This window comes from Phaethon aethereus (assembly GCF_964289735.1).
Source record: "Phaethon aethereus genome assembly, chromosome: Z".
Taxonomy (NCBI): Eukaryota; Metazoa; Chordata; class Aves; order Phaethontiformes; family Phaethontidae; genus Phaethon; species Phaethon aethereus.
Window position 1 is genome coordinate 4828100 of NC_138577.1, and position 23114 is coordinate 4851213.

General features: G+C 45.5%; 2 protein-coding genes across 2 annotated transcripts; both read left to right on the forward strand.

Annotated features, from left to right (window-relative positions):
- Positions 1-365: 365 nt before the first annotated feature.
- Positions 366-3356, forward strand: LOC309415314 (immediate early response 3-interacting protein 1; the record flags this gene model as incomplete). The annotated part of the gene is made up of 3 exons (XM_082012800.1): positions 366-456; positions 2394-2495; positions 3301-3356. 3 exons carry the CDS (start codon positions 366-368, stop codon positions 3354-3356), a joined length of 249 nt encoding a protein of 82 aa, XP_081868926.1.
- A 6297-nt stretch (positions 3357-9653) lies between these two features.
- On the forward strand, positions 9654-21810 carry LOC309415607 (haloacid dehalogenase-like hydrolase domain-containing protein 2; the record flags this gene model as incomplete). Its single annotated transcript, XM_082013188.1, has 6 exons — positions 9654-9754; positions 12342-12550; positions 15020-15104; positions 19902-20118; positions 20630-20693; positions 21707-21810. 6 exons carry the CDS (start codon positions 9654-9656, stop codon positions 21808-21810), a joined length of 780 nt encoding a protein of 259 aa, XP_081869314.1.
- Positions 21811-23114: the final 1304 nt, after the last annotated feature.

The following is a 23114-nucleotide window of genomic DNA, read 5'->3' on the forward strand; positions in this document are numbered from 1 at the left end:
GTCCGCGCCGGGACGATGTTTCCCGGCCGGCTCCCCCCGTTTGGAAGAGGCACCGTTACGGCCACAGGCGCAGAGGCGAGGCGGCACGCCCCTCCCCCGCAGAACGCGGGCTGACGCCAAGGGCCACCGGCTCCGCGCGCCGCGGAGCTTCCCCACGGGCACGGCGCGCGAGCCCGCCGAGGCCCACCTCCGGGAAGCGGCAACCGTGGGGCGGGGGAAACCCAGAGCCGCCACGCCCCTTGCCGCAAGCCACGCCCTCCTTACGTCCGTCATCGACCCACGCCCTCCCTTTTCTCAAGCCACGCCCCCTCCCCGCCACGTCCCGCTCTGGCGCCGGGTCCCGCCCCGGCGGCGCGCGGCGGGCCATGGCGTTCACGCTGTACGCGCTGCTGCAGGCCGCCCTCCTCATCGTCAACGCCGTCGCCGTGCTGCACGAGGAGCGCTTCCTCCGGCACGGTGAGCCGCCACCGACCGACCGCGGGGGGCGGGGGAGTCCGGGCCGGGCCCGGCCACGGCGACGCGTCCCCGTCCGTTCCCCACACACACGCACGGCCCGGCCCGTGAAGGGAGGAGCCGCCCGGAGCCCGGCTGGCGGCACCCGGCCCTCGGCGAGCCCGAGGGTGCTCGTAGCGGGCCCCGCGGGCGCGGGGAGGCCGCCCGGTGTGGCGGAGACACGGCCCGGCCCGACGGGCTCCGTGGGACCCGGTGCGCTGCCGCCCCGCCTGCACCCCTCCCTTGCCGTGCGGAATGTCGGCGTGCAGAGGAGTTGCGCTGGGGCTTTGCGTCTTCTCGGCCGGCCTGGTTGTCGTCGCTCCTGTCATCGCGTTGTCTCTCTCTTTTCCCCTGTAATTTTCTTTTTTTCCCCACTGTAATTTTCTCCCCGCCCCTCCCTCCCCGTAATAATCTTCTTTTTTTCCCCTGTGCCTTTCTACTATTTCGTCTCTGTTTGCACCGTGCGTCAGGATGTTGTGGTAGCGAGAGGCGATTTCTTTCATCTCGTCATGCCGTTTTTTTGATGAGATAGCGCATCTCAGTCTTTACACGTTGACACTCGAGTTTCTGCGGTACCAAAGAAAAATCCCCAAGGTTGGGCATCCTTGTGCTTTAAAAGATGACAAAACTCCATGAAACGCAGAAAAGCCACCCACGAAAAGTTCTTGTGTTGTTTTACCCCAGAAAAAATTACCAATGATGACCCGAGGTTTCCCTGTTTCCTGATCCGGAGAGCCCAGACTTCACTGAGTTAGGCTGAGCGTGGGTTTTTGGCAGGAGTGCAGATAGTTAATCCCTTTCTCCTGTTCCCCGGTAGGATTCACTGCGAGGGACCTGTTCAGTTTGGGTTTGGGTTTTTTTGGGGGGGACGTTTGCTTTCCTGATGAGCAGCAGCTAATGGAGAAGGGAGACGCAAGGATGAAGGATGGCTCCAGCGACCTGTCAGCCCCAGGTGACTGGGAGTAATGCCAAGCTCAGCCGGCTGATGAGGGAAAGAACTCGGTGCCAGAAGAGCGAGGGATACAAGGAAGTGAAAAAACCCCCAACCAAAATCACTCAAAAGTTGTCTCTGGACAAAAGAAAGTGGCGAGTTGCACAGTGCAGCTCTGAATACTGACAGCCGCTCCCTTCTGCGCTCGTCCCCAAATGGGTCAGGGCCATGACTGGTGGGACTCAAAATTCCCTGGTCCCATCCCTGGGACCACATGCTCTGCCCCTCCCCGCAGCAGGTGGGGAAGGGATTCTCCCTTCAAGTGAACCTTCAGTACTTTTGTCACCCGCTGAAAAGCTCCCAGGTCCCTTTTTTTTTTTTTTTTTTTTTTTTTTTTTAATAAGAGCAGTTACAAAAATCATCAGCCCGACCTGGAATCTGCGCCAACCATTTTATGTCATGCATATCATCTCTCAGTGCTGAAACATCACTTTGTACACAACAGTTATTTGCTGTTTTTCAAACTTTTTAGTTTAAAAACTAAAAGAGGGCAGACTCAGACTAGATCTGAGGAAGAAATCTTTCACGATGAGAGTGGTGAGACACTGGCACAGGTTGCCCAGAGAGGTGGTAGGTGCCCCATCCCTGGAAACATTTCTCTGGCATGCAGGGAATAGTAGTGCCTTAAAAAAAAAAAAAAAAAAAGGGTAAGGGTTTCCTTCACAGAAACAGGGATCTGTCATTACTGTTGTGTTCATTAAAAGGTTTAACAGTTTTCAGTACATCGTTTTAAAGCCTGATCTTGAAATAAAGTGAATCGGTTTGTAGTTTGTTTTTCTAACGTTAGTGATAACCACATTCAAGACAGATCACTCATTAATATTACTGATAGCATTTGTTGCACAGTTTGGGTGTTGTTTTGATTATTTTTTTTTTTTCTAACGTGTCTGGCTATTTTTCTGTGACACAGTTGGCTGGGGAAGCGATCAAGGAATTGGAGGATTTGGAGAGGAACCAGGAATTAAAGCACAGCTAACGAACCTTATTCGATCTGTACGAACAGTTATGAGAGGTAAGGTGACAATCTTTCGTTTAAACATTATTGTCTGTGGAGTTTTGTTTCTGTGCTTTAATGAAGTAACATTGGTATTTTGACTCTCTTCTTTTACCAAACAGCTACTATTTCCGCTTGTCATTTCAAATCTGCTCCTTCCCCAGCTCCCAACTCCCTCAGAGCTTGGGAGCTGGGGGGGAAGCTTGGTGATCAATCAGAGGGTGCAGTTAGCTTCACCTTGGCTAAATTCAATTTTGTGTAAAGCACCTGGTGAGGAAAATGTAATTCCTGCGATTCTTAACGGTAAGACAGGCTTACACGCCTCAAAGGCTGGGGAGAAAAAAAACCCAGGCTCTTAATTTGTAACCTACTGATAGTTTTCTTTGCTATAAAGCACACCAAAGATTCCTTTTACAGGTGATGATAAATAGGAATTAACAAATCTTGTCTGTCTTGCTCACCACAGAGTAAAAGCTGATACATTTTTCCTAAATGACAGTAAAGCCAAGGGTAGAAACTGACTTGGAGATGGTTTTGTTTCATTTGGAGAAAGGGTCATTTGGGCCAAAGTTAGAACATGATGGGCCATATAAAAATATTTATGCTGTTGCTTCCTAATTTTTAGTATTCTCGGCTTTGATCCTGCCTCCTTCCACTAATCCTGATTTTTGCATAAGAAAATTGAGTGTATTTTTAAAATTTTGATTGATTTTGCTCCTTAAAAGTTAGTCTCGCAAGATAACAAGAAGTTCTGTCTCTTTGCGATGTGCAGAAGAAAATTTTCACAATTGCTCTTCTTTTTTCCTTTTTTTTTCCCCTATAGTGCCGTTAATAGCAGTGAACTCCGTTACAATCGTTCTCCTCCTGTTGTTTGGTTGAAGGTACCTTGTTGCGAAATCTTTTGGACATCCAAAGAAGCAAGTTGCTCAACCATCACTGCTCTTGAGTTTTCGGGGATCCAGTTTAGCTGTCAATTTGACAAATTCAACTTAAAATAATAAAGACACTACTTCTATTTATCCTATTTCCTAATGTTCACTTGCAGTTGCATTAAACGAGATAATGGGATCAATACAACAACGCTGCAAATATATTGGACTGTGACAAGTTCTGTTGCTGCCTGTTAATAGCGTTGACTGTTTATGCGTCGTAATGTATTGCAATGATTGTCAGTAGGATGCGGTTTTTAAACGTCTCGTTACTCAGGGATGAATTTCCTTCAGTACGCTTCCCAATTTAAAAATAAATTAAGAAAAACAACAGTGTTTTTTGTTTCAGTTACTACCACAGTACTATTTAAAAGAATACTAATTAGGCTCTACAAACATGTTACAAATTATTGAAGTACAGTTGTGATACTGAGGGAGGCAAAACTAACTGGGTAAAGTCCTGGTTCGGTTCACACTGGAAGTCGAATTTTCCTGGTTTGATTGAGAACAGGATTTTTCTCTTGGTGTTTTCATAAGGCTTTTCAAATCAAGAATGTTTTGTGCTGATGGTGAAGTAGGTTGAAAATAGGTGCACTTGCTATGCAAAATCTAAAAAAAATGTACCTAAAGCTGGGCAACTCTATGTTAATTTAGACTAGCAGGTGATATCAGTGATTAGCATTTGTTACTGTTCTGTCAAAGATTATTATACTTTTAAAAATGCGCGTTAAACTCCTGCATGGTGATTAATGTGCTGGAAGTGCACGTTTGTTTCTGAGCTTCTTGGGTAATGTGGGAGGGGAATACTGTGCCCTTTCCAAGGCAATTCTATGTTAAAAACCAGTGAATTTGCAGCCTCTTCTCTTCCTGCTGCTGCTTCCCCTTGCTCTCCATCTTCCTTTGTTGAATTAACAGCTCACTGAAATTGAAACTATGGGTATGATCTTGCAGTTCTGTCGCAGAGAATATTGCTAATTGCTTCCGTACAGTTCTTGTCTCAATTAAGGCTGCTGGGGTAGGTCCAATGTTATATCGCAAGCCTGAGTTGAAGAAGGATAATTCTCGCATACCTTTTTAGAAAAGTTAGAAGTCTTATGTCTGTTCCTCTGCTAAAGTGTTTTAGCTTATTTTTAAAGTGTGGAAGGCCAAAGGAAACCTGGCAGTTTCATTATTATAAAAGAGCTTTGTTTATTATCTCTTTTTCCAACGTCTTGACGACTAAAGCATACGCCGTTGTATACAAAGATAAATCTGTAAAATGTGTAAATGAATTTAATGATCTTCACTTGCGGTGTTTTGCAGAGCAGAGTGTATCCAGGAGGGAAGTTTTGTGTTGTTTCCTTTTTTTTAGTGACAACTTGTAAATAAATTTTGAATTTCGAAGTTAAGCACGCTCTTTCCTAACTTGCTATATGTTTGTGTGCAGTGGGAGTACCCCAGAACTCAGCTTCTCCTGTTCCAGATACCAGAGTTGTTCTTAGATGAAATACTTTCTTTTCTCATCCCCGTGGCACTTGTATTGTTTCTCTGCTATGAAGCTGTCTTTTGGTTTACATAGCGAACCTCATGAGCCATGGTAACACTGGCCAGAGGCAGGATAGGATCATGCTAGGCTTTAAATTCTAAAGTAGGTAGAACTATTATAAAGTATTTCTTTATAATAATCTTTGTGTAATTTGGAGGTGACGAGGGTACGGTCTGCATCAGTTATTTTCATATAGCTGTCTTTCATGAAAACCGGACAGTACGTATGTGGAACAGATCGCAGATAAAACATGGAACGTGTGCAGACCTGTATTTTTGTAAAATTTTTGTAAAAAAGCCATGGTAGATATTTCTGTTGCTAATGCATTGGAGTACTGAATGATTTGAAGCACAGCTTGTGTATCATCTCCTTTTCATATGTATTGACTGTTAAAACACTAGTTCTTACTAAAATAAAAGCCAGTACTAAAGATTCCAAGGAGCAGCTTTAAAAACAGGTGAAAAATGATTTCCCTGATCTTCCTGTCCTTTCGGAAAGGCTGAAGTTTCACTGTGTGGCTTACAGCACATGGGTGGATCATTTCAAAATGAACTGGGCACATGCAGTAAAAAAGGAACAGTGGGTCTGTGCAGCAGGAATTCTGCATTTGAGGCAAAACTGGGACGTGTCTACCTGGCAGCTGCAAAATAGGGATTTAAACTGGGGCAGCAGCTGAAGATGAGGTCTCCCAGGTAATGAGCAGGGATGAGGGCAAAAGGGTAGCCGGCAAACAGGCAGAGAAGAAAGGAATGTAGAGCGAAAACAGCAAGGGAGTAACTACGCTGCTGTTGCCACCGCCTTGGGTGGCTTTGAGCAGTTCTGATGTGACTAAATAAGGTGAAGTACGTCAAACCTGGCAGGGCCTCGGGTTCCTCAGCAACAGGGAACGTGTAAAAATGTTTCCAACCTGGCAACAGCGTGCAAAGCAGCCTGTGGATCCAGTTGTCACCTCAAACCGTGAGCATTGTCACTCATACCGGCCGCAGAAGTGATGATAACCAGAACATTTTACAGATCAGGATGAGGACTGAGACTATGCAGTGTAGAATAGGTTGCAGTGTGGTGGTGGTAGCAGTCGCAGCTGGCTGTGTGGTGAAAATGAAGCTCTTCACAGAGTTTTTAGTGCAAATAGACAGGAATCAGGGATCAATTCTGTATACCTGTACTGCTAAAGGTTTTGTTTTAAAGGGCATAAGAACAGGTGAAGGGAAAAGGTGGTAATCGGTTTGTATACGAGTAAAGGAATCTCAGACTCCTTGATATCTTACCTTAGGTTGCAATGTTGTGAATTCAGAATTGTACTATCTGATCTTTTATACCTTGGATTTTTTTAATGTACTATCACAATATAAATCAGTGAATGTATCTCATACTAATTTATTGATGTGAGCCCTCATTTCTTACAAAATCCTAACTGCAATAGCTTAAAATGCAATTGCATCTACCCATGTTTTCTACATGTTGCCTCCCCTGCAGATGACCATGACATGCTCCGCTGCCATCACAGCTAGAGAGTGGTCTGCACAGCCTCGGACTTGCTACTGTCCCAGGCGAAGCACAGTCCTTACAATGACACGTTTCCAACAGCGCAGCTGTAGGAAGCTGATCTTCAAAACGTCCACGAATACCTCGCTGGGCTGAAGCCGGGGACGCGCACAGCAGCCATACCCTCAGCACGCAGCGCAGGCCTGGCGGCGCTTCCCGCCCTCCCCGCTGAGGCGCCGCGCGCCCTCTGGCCCTCAACGCCGTCGTGGCCCCCGCGGGCTGCCCGCCGCGCTGCCTGTCGGCGACTGCCCGAGTCCAGCTGGGGACCAGCCGGGGACACCGGCCCTTGAGGGCTGAGCGCCGCCGCGGTTCCGCTTCTGGCTGAGGCTCTGGCTGCCGCACCGGCGGCAGGGCGGGCACCGGCGCTCGGCCGGGCAGCCCCGGCTCCTCCAGGGCCCCGCGGAGCGGCACGGCGAGCAGTCCGCAGGGACGGCGGCGGGTCGGCTGGAGCCAGGTTAGTTTCGGGGAGGCGGCGCCGTCGCCGCGCTGCTCTTCCCTCTCACCCGAGTTGACCTGCTCGCCTTCTTTGGGCGCGAACGGGCGGGCGGAACCATCCACTTTACAGGGAAGGGGAGTTCGCCGAGCTCGGAGACTCCCCCTCCAGAGAGTGGACTAGCCCACCTGCGCACAGTAAACTGGCGGGAAGAGACGGTACTATCTCCTTGGCTGGGGGTGGGGAGCGTAGCTGTATTCTCATGCCCTTTCCAGTACGGCGAGGGCGGGGGAAGGCATCCGTCTTCGAAGGCATTGTGGGGCAGGGGGCCGACCCCGGGGCTCCCCAGCGAACACGGAGACGCTCGTTGCCCCCGGCTTCTCAGGGGGAATGGCAAGCCCACAGGGGAGGCCGTGTGGGGCTGAGTGGGTGGCCCTGGAGCTTGCAGCCCCACTCCTCTCAGCGCAGCCTGACCCAGGCCTGGGCTGCTCTGCTGCCTCGTCCTGGGGCTCGCCAGTGGCTTCAGCCGTTGTCCGTGGGAAAGGCCTGGCCTTCGCTGGTGGCATGGCACAGGCCCTGTGGGGTGGCCCCGTGGTGGTGGGGTCTGGGGGAGGAGGAAGAGGAGCCAGGGGAGACCAGTCCTGTGCAGAGCACATCTGAAATGGAGAGCAGCCCCTCCGTGACCCCAGCGGCATCTGTGCCATTGCAAGCCTTCTTCCTGCAAGGGGACGAGGCCTCTTCACGTAGGTTGTGAGCACCTTGCTGTGTCCTGTGTGGCATGTAGGCCCCGTAGACAGCCACAGACCTGCTGGGAGTTCAACTGGATGGTCCCTCGTGTCCTGACTAGCCTGAGTTATCATATGGCTTCGTCCTGTTGCTGTAGCTGTAATGCCAGCATGAAGGTGAGGTTCCTCTAATGTGTTGGGCTGCGATTATGAAAACTGAGGTACTGAAGTTTTTTAGGGCTTTCTTGCTAGGCCATGAGCTTTATACTTAAAATGAGCTGTGCTGAAAACTGGCTCTGCAAATACCTTCCATACCACCTGAATAAATACACTGTGAACAGAAGAACCAAGGGAGATCTAGAGTAAAAGATGAATTAAAAAAAATCCAATTTCTGATAACCTAGGATATTCTATCAGCGTCCTTAGCTGTGCTATCAATGCAGGAATGGCGCAGTTGCTCTGCAGTCAGGTGTCTTTGGCTAGAGAGCTTATATAATAGCACCTTTTTCAATCCTCTTTTTAATCTCTCCCAGCACTCAAAGTTCCCTGTGCCAGAGCTGAAGTGCCTGAAGGAAGAGAGGGGTTTTTTTTGTCATGGAGGTAATGTGGAGTCATGCAAATTCCATTCTGCTCAGGCACTTTGTCTGCATTAAGTATTTTACTCAGAGAAGATGTCTTAGAAACCTGGTGCCCTCTTTTCTTGCAACTGAGGAAGCTCCCTTAGGAGTTCTGTTATCAGCTCTTTATCATAGACTTTTTAACCTTGGCCTGTGTAGCCACAGACGTACTATAAAATATTTATTTTTTTTTTCTTGTTGGAGGGAACGAGCAGGAATAATGAGAGTGGAATCTCAAAGTTTTCTGCATGTGTGTCTTGTACCTGAGATGTCACGCTCACATGATCTTGATCATTGATAAAACTGTCTGCAAAGATTAAACTCTCCTGATAGAAAATTAAATTTATTAAGGCAGGTTCTAATCATGGTGTTGGCTACTCTGTGTTTTTGAAAAGTTACATGTTCTGTCTTTAACCAAAACATAAAATCGCAATGAGTTGCTAAGAATGACAGATCAGATAGTTGTTATTGTCTAACAAACAGAGGAAAGCTTTCATATTGGATGTTTGCAAAGAAATAGCTCAGCAAACTTGCTTGTGGAGCAAAATACAGCACTTGCAGCACACATAAGGAGGAGTACTGGTTTCTGAAAACAGCTTTTTAACCAGATGACTTGCACATGATCTCACTGTTTTCTTCCATGGTGCCTTTACCCTTTGAATGCTGTTTTCTGTTTTGGGCTGAGTCTCCTGTACCTATTTGTGTGGCACAGAAGCTTGCTGTCGAAAAACTGCTTGACTGTCCCCTTTGCAAGAGGAGGGAGTAATCCTTTGGGGTGCTGAATATCCTTGAGTCTTGAGAGCTTCCAGGCTAAATCCATGCTGGCGTGCAGGCAGTCAACGACTGAATAACCTAGGAGTTAGGGCACCTGAATTGTGGACTGGATCACTGTAGATCTTGCTTAAAAAAGTAAAATTAACAATATCCACTTTTGCAGAGCATTTTGAGCTTTATAGTCAGAGCGCTGTATCATCGCTTAGTAGTATTGTATTTATTTTCACTTGAACAGCGCCATTGGTGTCAATGGGACTTGCTGAAATGTGCTTGCTGAGGGCTTGAACCAGCAATACCAGAGCTAATGATCCTCTTCCCAACAGTTTTACTTGTTTAGAGAATTTTTTGATGTGCACAAATAAAGGCATTTAAAAAACAAATAGCACCTGATTTCCATATATAGAGTCTTTGGGAAAATACCACTCCATCAATTATGTATTTTTTTTAAACACTGCCTTTTATTTCTCTGTCTAAAGGGATCCATTTAATACTGCGAGTAATGTTCTGAGTAATACCGGGCTTGGCATAAATGAGGCGCTTAACTGAGTTCCTTATTTTTATTATCCATTGTCTGCTAACCAGTTTTTTTGTTGTTTCATTTATTTGCCTTTTCCCAGAGGAAGGAAGGATGGCAGCTCGGCGTGCGCTGAAAGCTGTCTTGGTGGATCTCAGCGGCACACTTCACGTTGAAGACTCGGCTGTGCCAGGCGCGCAGGAAGCTCTTAAAAGGCAAGCTACCTTTTTTGATTTCCTCTGATAGGTTTTGTCAGTGCTGTTTGCACAAAGATGCTGCTTTAAGTAAACGGGCCCAAAGCTTCTGCCTTTTTATGCTGTCGTGGATAAGCAAGTACGCAGCCAAATTCTGCTTTTATTACACCTGTATTAATACCACGAGAAATCAGCAAAGGGCCTAGATATTGAAAAGTCACCTGCAGCTTTCCTGAGTTGCTCTCTAGGTCTTACCTAAGTCTTTTCTAGACAGAAAAACATTCACAATGTTTCAGCTAATTCATATGGGACTGCAGCCTTAACCAAAGTGGAAAGTAGTTAACTTAACCTGAACTACCCCATGCACACCAAAGTCACTTCAGCTCAGCTGTTCCTCGATGCTTTGTTTAACTACAGGAACGTGATTGCATGTCTGAGCCCTTAGGCCTGTGGTGAGCTAAAGTGGAATAAAAGAGGATAACTTGGCCTAGGGAGCAAGGCATCTTTTGCAGAGTTCTCATTTCATTTGACCTTTCAGACAAGGCTTTGCTTTATTATTTTTAAAGATTCTCTGCTAGGTAAACAACCTCAGGTTTTTTTTTTAGTTTGAGGAACATTTGATAATAGAGCCCATCTTTTGTAGTAATTTCAACACATTAATAAACAGGACAGTTAAGTTCCTCTTTCTCCTCTGATGAAGGGGTGCCTGAAGAAACTGAGGCATAGTAAAATGACTTAATCTGTCTGAGTCACTGGCAAAATAGGATATGCAATGCCAGGTATCTTTGTACTGTGTTATGATACTGTTTTCCTGGAGAAGTCACTTTGAAGAAAAACACAAAAGTGATGCGTACTATCATGGTGAGTGAGGGAGGACACCTTAAGATGCTGTGAGAGTAAGACTCAGGAGAGAGGAATAAGGGTTGAATTAAGGATGAGAAGTTTTTACTGGAGTGGTATTGGCTGCTTAGATTTTATAAAGCTAGACTGTTGCTCAGAGGGAAGGTTCACCGAAGGATTAGGAAACTCTGCATTTCTTTTGATAAATAATTCTGTGGAAATAATTGTCTCCTAAAGATGTAAAATTGCGAGGAAGTAAAAACTGCTAAAGTGTTTGGGTACAGAATAAGTACCCTTCATTCACTGGACTTTGCCTGCCTGGTGTTTCGTGCTGCAGGGGGAGCTTGTGCCAGGTGAGAGAGTCAGCATTCTCAAAAATCCATATATATATATATATATATATGTAGAAGTGGTGATACTGTCAAGAAGAGCTCAGTATCTGTCCTGTCTGCTGCTTACCTCCAGGCAGCAGACTGGACAGAAGATGGCTCTGCAGAATCAGAAGACAAAGGGGTTTATAAAGCCACCGATTCTCCTTTGTCTTCTGCTTGATTCCTACTGAGCTGTGCTCATGCAGGCCCTGTACTGGCTTTGGCAAGGGAGAGGGTTAGAGAAGCAATAAGGTGCAGAGTCTGGTGCTCTTTGTCAGCTTCAAGCTGCTGTCACAGGTACAGAGAGCAGGTGTCATTTCATGTCTTTTTGCTTAGGTGTTTGAAAAAAACATTTTCTCATGCTCTTTTCTGCTAACCCGTGTCATTGTCCTTCCTAAAGAGAAGCTGAAATGATTGGCATGCAGCTTGCTTAGGGAATAAACGGATAGATTCCACTTTTAGGGTTACTTCTTAGTATTGAGGTCCATAGGAAAAAAAAAAAAAATATTAGCAGCCAGGGGACTTTTTTACCAGTTCATTCCTGTGAAGGGTCAGCCTATCTTTCTGGGTGGCAGACCGGACAAGAGAAAGAAGTGGCAGGTGCAAGCAAGTCTCCAGCGTTGACCAACTTTATTCTGACGTTCTCCATGCAGTCGTGATGCCAGTGTTTGTTTCTATAGCAACAAACAGAGAAAGTGATGGTGGGGGAATAATTAAAGGGAACACCATTGAAATTGTCACTTAAAATTATTTGATTGTTTGGTAGCATGTACTGTCAGCGTAGGGCAATAATGCGGTTTTATGTGATACTGGTGTTCCTCAGTAAAGGGAGAAATGGCTGCAAAAGTTGACATAAAGTCGACACACAGGTAACGCAGGCTCCTAGAGCATCCTGCGTCTCTGAGCCACAGCAGCTGTCAAATCCACTCGGCCTGTGGAGTTCAATATATAATTTAGCAACAAGATTCTTTTGTTTGTTTATTTTGGTTCAGGGTGCTGTTGATCCAGAATACAGGGCTGGTTTATTTGTTTTCTAGTTTGAATTAAAAGGCTTTGCAAAGTAGTTTTTGTTGATCATAGATGGTTTTTGCCACTACTATGAAGATGGAGTTTGGAATCACCATTTTCCTCCAGGCTTTTCTTGGTAGAAGCAAAGCAGGGCGGGGACTCAGTCTTGTTCTGGCAGCTGTAATTCTTGCCATCTGTTTCTCATTGCCCTCCAGTCCACAGAAGTTAACAACCTCATGGTTCTTGTGTGGCACAAGTACTCTGGGATGTATGCGGTCTTTTCATCTGCAGCCTTGAGACAAACAGTCCTTTTTCAGTCCCAAAGAGACGTATGAGTGTGTAAATAGAAGAATGCTGTGACCAGCTTGCCTTTGTTCTTTATCCATCAGGCTGCGCAGCGCTCCAGTTACCATTCGATTTGTGACGAACACAACGAAGGAGTGCAAGAGAGACCTGCTGGAGAGGCTGATGAAACTGGGGTTTGACATTGCAGAAAATGAGATCTTCACGTCTCTGACTGCAGCCAGAAATCTTTTGGAGCAAAAGCAGGTGCGGCCTCTCCTCCTGGTGGACGATAAGGCCCTGCCTGATTTCACAGGTGAGGTGGTCAGACAACAGCATGAGGGAAGTTACTGAACAACTAAGGAAACATAGTGCTCTCCATTTTGTAGAATGATATATATACTACTAGCCATGATGAAGTGTGAGATATGGAACTCTCCAGAGTCATAAAGGTTCTTTCTTCCTTTTAAAGTAACATTAAACAATCTGAAGTCATAGCTTCTTGAGGAGTAGTGGAAATGGCAGCCAAAGCCTTCAGATAGTCAGGAATTAAGGTAAAACTTGATACTTTTTATTAATTTCCAGTGTAAAAAAAAAAAGTAGTACTTATCACTAGATCATTGGAGATTTGTTGCACCTACCAGTGCTGATTTGTTTGATAGCAAGGATGTGTCAATTTGTTGGAAATCAGGTTCCCTCAGCTATTGCACAGAGGTTTTGCTTGTGAAGAGCTGAAAAGCCAGTCTGTAGGCTCACGCAGGAGGCTATTTCTCTCTTAATAGATTATTATTAAATGTAAAATCTCCAGGTAGTTATTGTTACTTATCTTGTATTGAACATCTACGTCTCACTCCATATATTTTGACACCTTAACTGGTGACAGAAAGTTCATCGCCCTAACTTCTCTAGATTGTCATCTCTAAAGAACTGGTTAAAACTTGCTTTACTTTCAGATGTTCCCATTTCCCTCCCTCAACAATAAGGGGAGTAGAAGATGATATATTCTAACTTGGGCATGTCTGGCAGGTGCCTGAAGCTAGGACAGCTAGTCTTTGACTTAACCACATCATTGTTTCAAGAGTAGTGAAGATACCCACATTTTTAACATACTCAGAGTTGAAGAATGTGTATTGTATATTCAGGCTTTCATTTAAAGTCAAGGCAGCAAAAATGTGGATGGCTTACTACTGCTCCCTGCCCCTTGCCTTGTGAACTGAAATCCTTATGGCTGGGTAATTGAAGTAGGTTCTAATCTTGCTAGGAGTTAGACATCTTCTGTTAAATTTTAGTGCCATAGTCTAGTCAGTAATCTTGAGAAAGGTAGGTGTTCAGGAGAAAAGCCTCTGTGGGCTTTGAGAGCAATGAGACCTGATAATCTCTTTTATCTAACATCGTATCCAGAGAAATATGCCCCCCAGCAATATTCTCTATTTGTGTTCTCAGGAAGGCTTTCTTGGGTCAGAAACAGCAGATACAGCAGCTATTTCACTGAAGGTAGTTAAATCAGCTTAATCTCCATGTATTTGGGATCTTTCCATGAGTTTTACAGTAACTGATGTTAATTTTGTAAAAGATGGCAGAGATCAAAGTATCAGCAGAGTGCATTGGTGGCATTATCCGTGTTGCTTGGATCTGGGATGGATTGTTTTGTTTCTTTTTGCTGCAAGCAGTTTGGCTCACATTCTGTCAGTGCTGCTTTTGAAACATTTAAGTATGATGGACAATGCTTTACATTCATGTTAATGGCAGCAATTGGACTGTTCTTGGATAATCTCTCTCTAAAGTTGGTCACAGATAGATGAATGTAATCCATTCTTGGTTAAAGGACCCAGATGCTTTTGGGTGGTGTCACAAATCCACATGGCATCTCTCCACGTACATTTTGCTGTCTGAGCTAACTGAAGGACACGTGGCAGGAGACATCAGCCAGCGGGCTGCCATGACACTCTCAGGAGACCCAGAAGCTCTAGTTGTCCCAGTACAGGTGTAGAGGATGTGCTGTGTAAAGGTGGAACAAACCCCCCAGCAAGTGCAGGATGCAGCTGATACTTAACCTGCCCTAAATAAAACTCTGGTACTACTGTTTCTCCTGTAGGTGCTACTCTGCCTCCATTGCTGGTTCTGTGCAGAGGTGGCACTGCCATGTAAAAACAGTTGTGCTCCTCCGGAGCAGTGCGGGACAAAGAAGGTGCAAGCTGTTCTCAAGGGGACTAATCCATGTTAAAAAAAGACCTTCCAGAAGAGCCAAGACTAATCTAGTGTAATAACTTCTAGGTCATACTGCGATACTATCTTTGCCATCATAACCAAACTGATACGTAGAACAGCAGTCAGGCTTTATACCCTAAGTGGAGTTAGTTCTGTGACTAGGGGGAATAGAAAAAATGGATGGAATTCACTAGTCTTCTTGCTATACTGTCTTACAAAGCAGATAAGTGTATGTAGAAAGAGATTCTCAGGCAACAAAAAGTCATTCAGTTAATAAAGTGATTTGTGCGGTCTGCTGCATTTCAGTGGAGGCAGTGGGAGAATTGCTGTTCAACGGTTGTTAAAGACTATCCAGATGCAGAGTTGTGTTCATTGTGAAGGATGGCAGAGTCTGGATAGAGCAACACCTTTTCTACAGATGCTTTCCTCATTTCTAAAAGACATAAAACTAGTCAATGATGTGATGTGTCTGTGTCAGAAAATGCTCATTTTTGCTGTAAAGTGATTAACTGCAATTGTTGACTGTGTACTTAAGAATAAAATTTTGTTCGCTCAGAGGCATGTTTTGATTTTCTAGGGATAGCCACTGATGACCCCAATGCAGTGGTGGTAGGACTGGCTCCTGAGCACTTTCACTATGAGATGATGAACAGAGCGTTTCGGTAAGTCAGCACCTCCTCGTGGCTTTTGAAAGGTGGCTTTCTTGTGCTGGGCTCTGTACCTCTACATGCGTGAGGAAATCCTTCTTGTATGGGGAGAAGAGGGTGGTAGCAGTATCACCGTTACGGAGCATGGTTATGTCTGAGAGCCACTAACCTCAGTGGATCTGGGGCCTTAACCATGAACTTCAGGCAGCCCAGCCCTGGTTTTCGTAGCCTTCAGTCTGTAAATAAAACTACAGAAGTACAGTCACGGTTGTCATGGAGGCGAAAAAGTTAGCAGTGCTTCAAGCAGAAATACACAAAAACAAGGATGTTGGGAAATATTTGGGAGATGGCTTCTATGTTCAAACCTCAGCCTTTGGAGCCAAAATATTTTAGGGAAGTATATCCAGTGTTGAGGGCAGATTATTCCTTATCTACCTAATGCAGGATATCTAGCAATATCTTTGGAAGCCTCTTGTGTTCAGGAGTGACTAGCACAATATGCTGGGCTAGATGAACTATGGAGCAGATCTGGTCTGTCTTACATCTAAAGCTCTTTGTTTTGTCTCTAGATTAAGGGGTAAATCAGATAAAATTTATCTGTGCCTGTCCATGCGCCAGGCTGCAATAGTGCATGCGGAGGTGTCCAGCCATGCATCCTTCTCTCTAATTCTCGTATCTGCTCATCACAGCACTCTTGATTTTAACTCAAAAAAAACCCATTAACTTGAAAAGACTTGAACGTGAGCCTGTTGCTGAGTTTAGCCCCAGTGATGTGCCTTTTGTGTGTTGTGAAATGCGCAGAGAAGGGTCTTCTGAGCGTGCCCCTTACCCTGCACCGCAGCAGAGCCTGCTGTGCCTCCATTTCCTTTCACTGGGAGCTCTCTGAGCCTGCTGTCCTTCAGCAGTGGTTTAGGCCAAGCTGATCAGCCTGGCTTTGTAACGGAGGAGGAGTACCCGTCTGCACAGCCCATCCCAGCTGTGGGAATGCTAATGCCTGCGAGCAGCTGGTAACCAACTTTCAGTGCTATCTCAGAACTAAAGAGGACATCTGGTAACACTGGTTGACTCTGTGCTGTGCTACGATACACGTGATGAGTCCTTTCCACTCTTTGCTCACAGGATGATGGCTACCACACAATTTTTCACCTGGAAATTTGTAAAAAACCCTGATCTTAAGCACCTTAATCTGTCTTTATAACCACTAAATCCAAAAAGGGAGCATCAATTACCGCTCACCAGTATCTCACAGAGGTTCCTTGTAGTAGGAAGCCAACACTGTCCTTATCTGCATGCCAGTTCTGTGTCATAAGAACACGTATTGACCCAAACTGACTCTCTGGCAGCCTCATTACTGCATGTTGCCCATGGCATTGATTTTAGAGTTTTACAGTGTGCTCATGAGTGGACTCTTAATTTCACAACTGCGTGAACAACCCATCTTGTGTTCCAGTGCTTACATCACTTTATTGATAGTTCTGTCATGAATATATTAAAAGTTGAATGACAGTCATTAGCTGCCTTGGGCTGGAGACCTGGACACTGAAAACAAGAAACCAGTCATCACATTCAGAGTCCCTGCGGGCCCCGGGCTTCCCCAGGCCAGCACACGCAGGAAAGCCTGCAGAACTGGAGGTGGGCAAGGTTGTGTCAGGCTGGATTTGGTCTTTTTTGCATTAAACACAGAATTGGACCCTTGCTCTAGTAATGGAAGGAAGGTGCTGAAGGCCAAATTTCGTCCCCTGCAGTGGGCACAGCATATCCTTGTTGCCAGAGACAGACATGTACTCAACGGGGTAGCATGGAGTCCATGCTGCCTGGGCATCCTATATCCAGGGCTGTCTGGGTGGTACAGCTGCGTATTGAGCAAGGCGGAGTCCTTCAGCTCACCTTGCCTTGTGACAGACGCATTCCCAGCCGCTCGGCTGCCTTGTCTGCCTGGAGGAAGATTTCATCCTCTGTGAATCTCTCCTGGATTTGCCTGGTGTTTTCCTGGTGCTGTGTTTCAGGCTGGGCAGAGAGAGGCCCTAGGATGGGCTCTGTCTGAGCTTTTAACATCTCACTGACTTGTTCTGGGGTTTTCTCCCCTATTGAGGGTAAAGTGTTCTGCTGGTGTCAGTTTTGTTTGGTCTAATGAAAATACTAACTACTGGCCACATTCTTTTCTTCTCCAGCCTTATGCCATGATTGTATTCCTTGTTCTTTACTGCTCAGGTAGTTAAGTCACTTGGGATTTGTATTGCTCATAGCAAGACTTTAAGGTGAATCTGATTAAATGCAGGTATCCATCTACAGTGCCAATGCTTGTATCATCTGAGCTGGTGATCCTGGGCTCCTGAGGGAGAGAGGAGGCAATTGTAAGGCATCGTTCCTTTTTTCCCCTATAGTGCTTAAAATAGGACAGTTGAACTGTGCCCTAGAAGTGCTTTTTCCTCTCCACTGACTGTGAAGAGCCCAGGCTGACTAATTACCTGGTAGGCAGGTTGATATCCTGATAATCAACCAATTACTTGGTTGATATCCAACATTAGGTTAGGTAAATCTAACCTGATATGAGTCCCAAACCAAGATGCACAAAGTAAGGCCATTCTCTAGGCGCCATTTGAAATGACGGAGACTCAATTTTTCCTTTTGTATACATGGGATTTTGATGCCACATTTAAAAGAATTCTCTCAGGTGAGATCTTTCCTGCTGTGGTGCTGCTGTCAAATTACATTTTTCTGTGTCCTAGAGGCATCCTCCCATCGTGAACATACCTGGCTGCTCACAGACACACATGCCAGCTCTCTTCTTGTTGAGCTTGCCTTGGAATGCGTTGATTTGATAGAGGTGTTCTGTGATAATTAAGTGAAATGAAATATTATAATTTATGTACTGCTCAGAGTACCCAGGCTGCTCTGTAAGCACGTGGGAAGGAGCAGATGTCCTCCAAGGAGCGTACAACTCCCCTAAGCCAGCCTCTGAGCAGAGCGACGGCTGAGCTCCAGAAGGGCAGTGAAGGGAAAAAGCAGGATTTTGTTTGTTTTCTTAAAGGTGCTTTTTTTTTGGTAAATCAGGTGGGGTTAAGGGGAAAAGAAAGCCTTCTTTCTACCCTCAGGATGAATGGCCAATGTTTCCCCTCTATCCCCCAGCTTTGCTAGTTACATTCCTACCCACTGCGATAAAAACTGGAGTTGCTTCAGCACCCGAAGAAGTGCTGTAAGGTTGAACGGGAAGCGTTTGGCAGTTACCTCAGCTTTTATAGACACTGTCTGGAGCGCTGAAACTGATGCTGGGGAGGGCTGCAATAACGTTGCTGTGCTTGGTAGCACCTGGAGGATTCCCCTGGCACAGCAGCTATGCAGGCTTCCCTTTGCTGCAGGACAGGTAGCTGCTGTGTCTGCTGTGAGGAAAAACTACCAGGTAGGTAACGGAAATGGAAGAATCAAAGATTAGGTCCAGATTCTGTGAAAGCAAGTTCTCGCAAACTCCCGTTTATTAGTTTGCTGTCAGGGGTCCACTGTTGGGGCACTGTGTGTGCTGACGAGGCACACTCCCTGCCACGTGGGTTTTACAAGGCAAGCGTTAGGCAAGAGCCCTCAAGCAGACGTGAAGAAGTGAAGGGGGTGACAGGGTAGCGAGGCTGAGGCGCTGATTGAGATCAATACAGCAACAGCAGTTTCTTAATTAATTCTTCCCTTACATTTTTTCCCCCCACTCCAGACAGCGCCATGTTGTGTGCAGGTTTTTGTAGAGGTAGGTCAGCTGGCAGGCTGGCTGTGGAACGCCAAGGAGGGTGCACGCTGGTGTGTTGGGGCAGAAACAGGCCCGTGGAAGGCGAGAGGATCTCAGCTGTTGGTGGGGAGCAGTTCCCAGTCTCAGACTTGGTACTTTGGCTGTACTTGCTTCCTGAGGCTCCCGGCTGCTGTGCCCAGCCAAGACCATCCTGTAACACTGCTGAAGCGTGCGTTGTGACCCTTATTCTGTGATCCTTTGTACTCGGAAGTGTTAGGAAGCTGGTGACTTGTTGCTTTGAGCTATCTTCCACTTGGAATTTTTGGTTTGCGATACCAAGGAGCCCAAATCCAGCTTTGTTTCTAAAAGGCTCAGTAATAGCGCTGTTAGCTGAGGAATTTGATGGGACCTGAATGCGCCTTGTTTCTTTGTGCCTTTTCGTGTAACTTGTTATTGTAATTCCTCCAATGTCAAAATATAAAGTTAACAGTAAAATGATTTCTGCTGTACCTGAGACTCACCTGAACACGCATCTCTGCTGGGAACACATAGCTGTTTGGTTGTTACAGGTGATACCCGCAGACCCGAGAGCTGCTGGGCCGCCGATTTCCTGGCAGAGCAGCCTGAAAGCACGGCTGTGTTCTCAGTCCAGACAAGGAGATTAAGGCTGTGGCCATCGAACTGCTACCTACAGCCACTACCTGTGGTTAATGTATTTTAAAATATTTGCTTGGGGAAATCAGGGGGGTTTTAATGTTAGGATGTTTGCCTGAGTGAAAAGTGAGGCTGCTTAGAGTACTGGACCTAATTGCATGAGAGATCTAGACTGGATTTAAAAATAGCTGCCTGTTACAGTCCTCAGGATAATAAATTCTTTATTTGGGTGGTTTGTTTTATTAGCTGTTTCTGGGGAAAAGAAAGAAAGGAAGGAACTTTATTTAACTCTCCAAGTGAATGCTAGCTTGCATTATAATTTGGGGCTTCATGCAAGTCAGTGGGAGTTTTCTCATCAGCTTAAACGAAAGCCAGTTCAGGCCTTCAGCTGTAAATATCATTTCTTTAATCTAATTTTTGTACTTTCATCTTCATTCATTCTTTAGGTTGATTTTGGATGGTGCTCCTCTTATAGCTATACATAAAGCCAGATATTTCAAGAAAAAAGATGGCTTGGCTCTGGGACCTGGACCTTTTGTAGCTGGGCTGGAATATGCGACGGACACCAAAGCGATGGTGGTGGGGAAGCCAGAGAAGACCTTCTTCCTAGAAGCTCTGCGAGGGACTGACTGTGCCCCAGAGGAGGCAGTCATGATTGGTGATGTATGTAGGGACCAAATACCTTATCACCCGCTGGTTAATGTAGTGCTCATCTCCACTGTGTGTACGGCCTCCCAAATGCCACCAACTGATCTTTCTAAAAGTGCTGTGATTAAACCAGGGGTGAAAATCGAACCGTCAAAACTTGCAGGATTTAATGTGTGGTCTCTGGGGTTAGTTCTCTTACTTCAGAGGGCTCTAGAGAAGGCCTAACCGTCCTACCCCAGAGCACGGGCAAGAAATTGTTGATACGAAGCGCCTTGCTGTGTCTTTCATGTCCTTTCTAAAATCGCCTATTTCTGTGCGATTGGATTTCATGACTTGATCAGGCAAAAAGCACATAGTAGAAGTATTTCTGTTGACAGCTTTTCTGATAGGTCACTATAGGATTTGACTTGGTATAGCTGCTTTTAAGTGGCTAGGTAGTGATGTGCAAAGCAGAAAATGTCATGAAAAACTTGTTCACAATTTGTGTCTGTGACCACTAACCAGCAGCTCTCCTGCTGTCTCCCAGGACTGCAGGGATGATGTTGGTGGCGCCCAGAATGCAGGCATGCGTGGGATTTTGGTGAAGACTGGTGAGTACTCGATAGAGACATTTCAGGAGTCAGTGGCACATTCAGTGTCCTTGCCCTGGATACTGGCAGCCCCTGTGCCCAAAGCGAAGGCGCGCCCTGGGTCTAGCCCTGGTGCTTTGTCGAGGCCTGCCATTCCTACCACGGGGCTGCTGGGAGTGCCTGTGTCCATCACCCCGTTCATTTTGGGGTGAATTCAGGAGATGCCTTTCCTCAGCTGCAGCGTGGCAGCCTGTCAGGCAATAGATTGCAATTAAGTCAGGAGAGGCCGTAGACTACGTTTAACGTTTCAACCGCAGGGCTAGAGCACAGACTCCGGACTGATATGAAGTAATAGATGGGGGCAGCTGATCTTGTAGGTGTGAATTTTTTGCTCTAATGACTCTAAAATCCTGAGCACTCATCAAAGAATAGAGAGAACTGTTAACTGTGACATCTTAGATTGCCAAAATCGGTCATACCAAAGTAACCTCTAATCATTTGGGAACTCTGATGGCATTCCCTAGTAGTTACAAAAGTAATTTTGCTTCAGACAAAACCTTAAGGGACTGACAAGTATTATCAATGTTATTGATGGTACCATGGACTGGGTAAGGTCTTTCTGAGGTGGCAGCTGCTCACGCCACACGGTTCATGATGTTGAAAATGAAAGCAAGTAATCCTACTCTTCCTCATAAAACCCAACAGAGAAGATGATAACATTATTATTTGAATAATATTTGTGTCTACCACACAAATATTGGAATAGTCAGTGAAAGAGTAGTGCCAGTACAGTAGCGTGAAACCAGTGAATAAGTAACACTACTTTTAAGCCAGAGCCACCCCGGAGGAATCTTCAGTAAAACTCAGTGCTTGTTTAGGGAAGGCTGGTGGGCTATTTGTTGCAAGAGAACCTCAGATGAACATTCCTCCTGCCATGTCTGGTTGTTAATGATCCAAGGAGGCTGTAACTTTCAGGGAAAAAAAGGACACCCAAAGGAGCTTGGTACATGTGTCTTTTTGGTACTCTGTTACAGGTAAATACCGACCGGCAGATGAAGACAAAATCAATCCAGCTCCTTACTTAACCTGTGAGAATTTCCCAGAGGCAGTGGAACATATCCTAGGGCGTCTGCTATGAGCAAGGGAACAGTTAGTTCGAAGAGACATCTGTTTCACATCACTTCCTTTTACTCTTGCTTCAAAAATTAAGGTCACAGGATCAATTGCATGCATTGCATCAGAAACCTAGCCATGAGGTCCTTCTGCTGGAGCTGTGAAAGGGCGAGGATGGGTGTGGGCCCCGGCGCGGTGATGGCGCAGCCCCTTTCCTGTAGTAGTTTCACAAGGATGTGGTGAGGGACCGCGAATGCTCAGCGGGTGAGACAGAATGGCTACAACCAGCACAGCTGCCTTCCTGAATGACATGGGGAACGTGGCAGAGAGGTCTGTTTTGTTTTCAGTTTTCAAGAAATAACTGATGAAAAGCCCTGTTGGAAACTCACGTTTTGCGGCTGAATAAGCTAAACCGAAAAACCCACCAGAAGTACTCAAGCAGGTAAACCTCAAAGATGAACAGAGCCTTAGTCAGCCTGTAGCGATTTCACTGAGTACAGCTCTGCTCTAATTTAGAGATTATGTACATTTAGAAGCAACTTTTAAATTAAAATATCACCATTGTTTAATAAGAACTACTGTTGATATCTTTCCTCTCGTTTAGAACAGATCCTGGGTTTTGTTTTTCAAATTTTACATAAAATTAAAACTGTCAGCATTTTACAGATGTTTTAATTAGATGCTGTTATTAAAAAGAATGGTGCAGAAACAAAAACCTGGTATTAAATGCCTTAGAGATTGTGATTTTTTTGAAATTAAACTTCAGCAGGGTCCTATTAATGCTACAGTTGCAAAATTTCACTGTTGTTGGGGTTTTTTTTGTTTCTTTTTAATGTTACGGGAAAAATCCTACACGAGCCATGGGGACAGATTCCACTTTTCACGCAGTTGGTTAGTAGAGCTGGAAAACGAAATTTAATTCTGTAGAACGCAATGCTTTTCCTGTGCGCCAAATCCCCAATATGAACCAACTTTGTAATGATAGTAAATAGCTTTTCTGGTCCATTTGCAAACTGTAATAATCAAAGTCCTTTACAGTTGTTTTACAGTGCTCCTGAGCGTTAAATTATTAGGTTGTAATTATACATTACTGGAGGATTAATCTTATTGAAAATATAGTTATATAGGGTTAATGAGCCATGCTCGTTCATTGTTAAGAAAAATCACCACAATGTAAGGAGAGTTTCCCATTCGTTCGTGACCAGATTATCTGTCTGCAGTCTCACGTGGTGGGTGGTTACCTACCTTCAGCTTACATCTTTCTCCGAGACAGAATGCGTGGACAGAGATGACTTTGCAGTAGAAATACAAGAAACAATAACCCCCCCC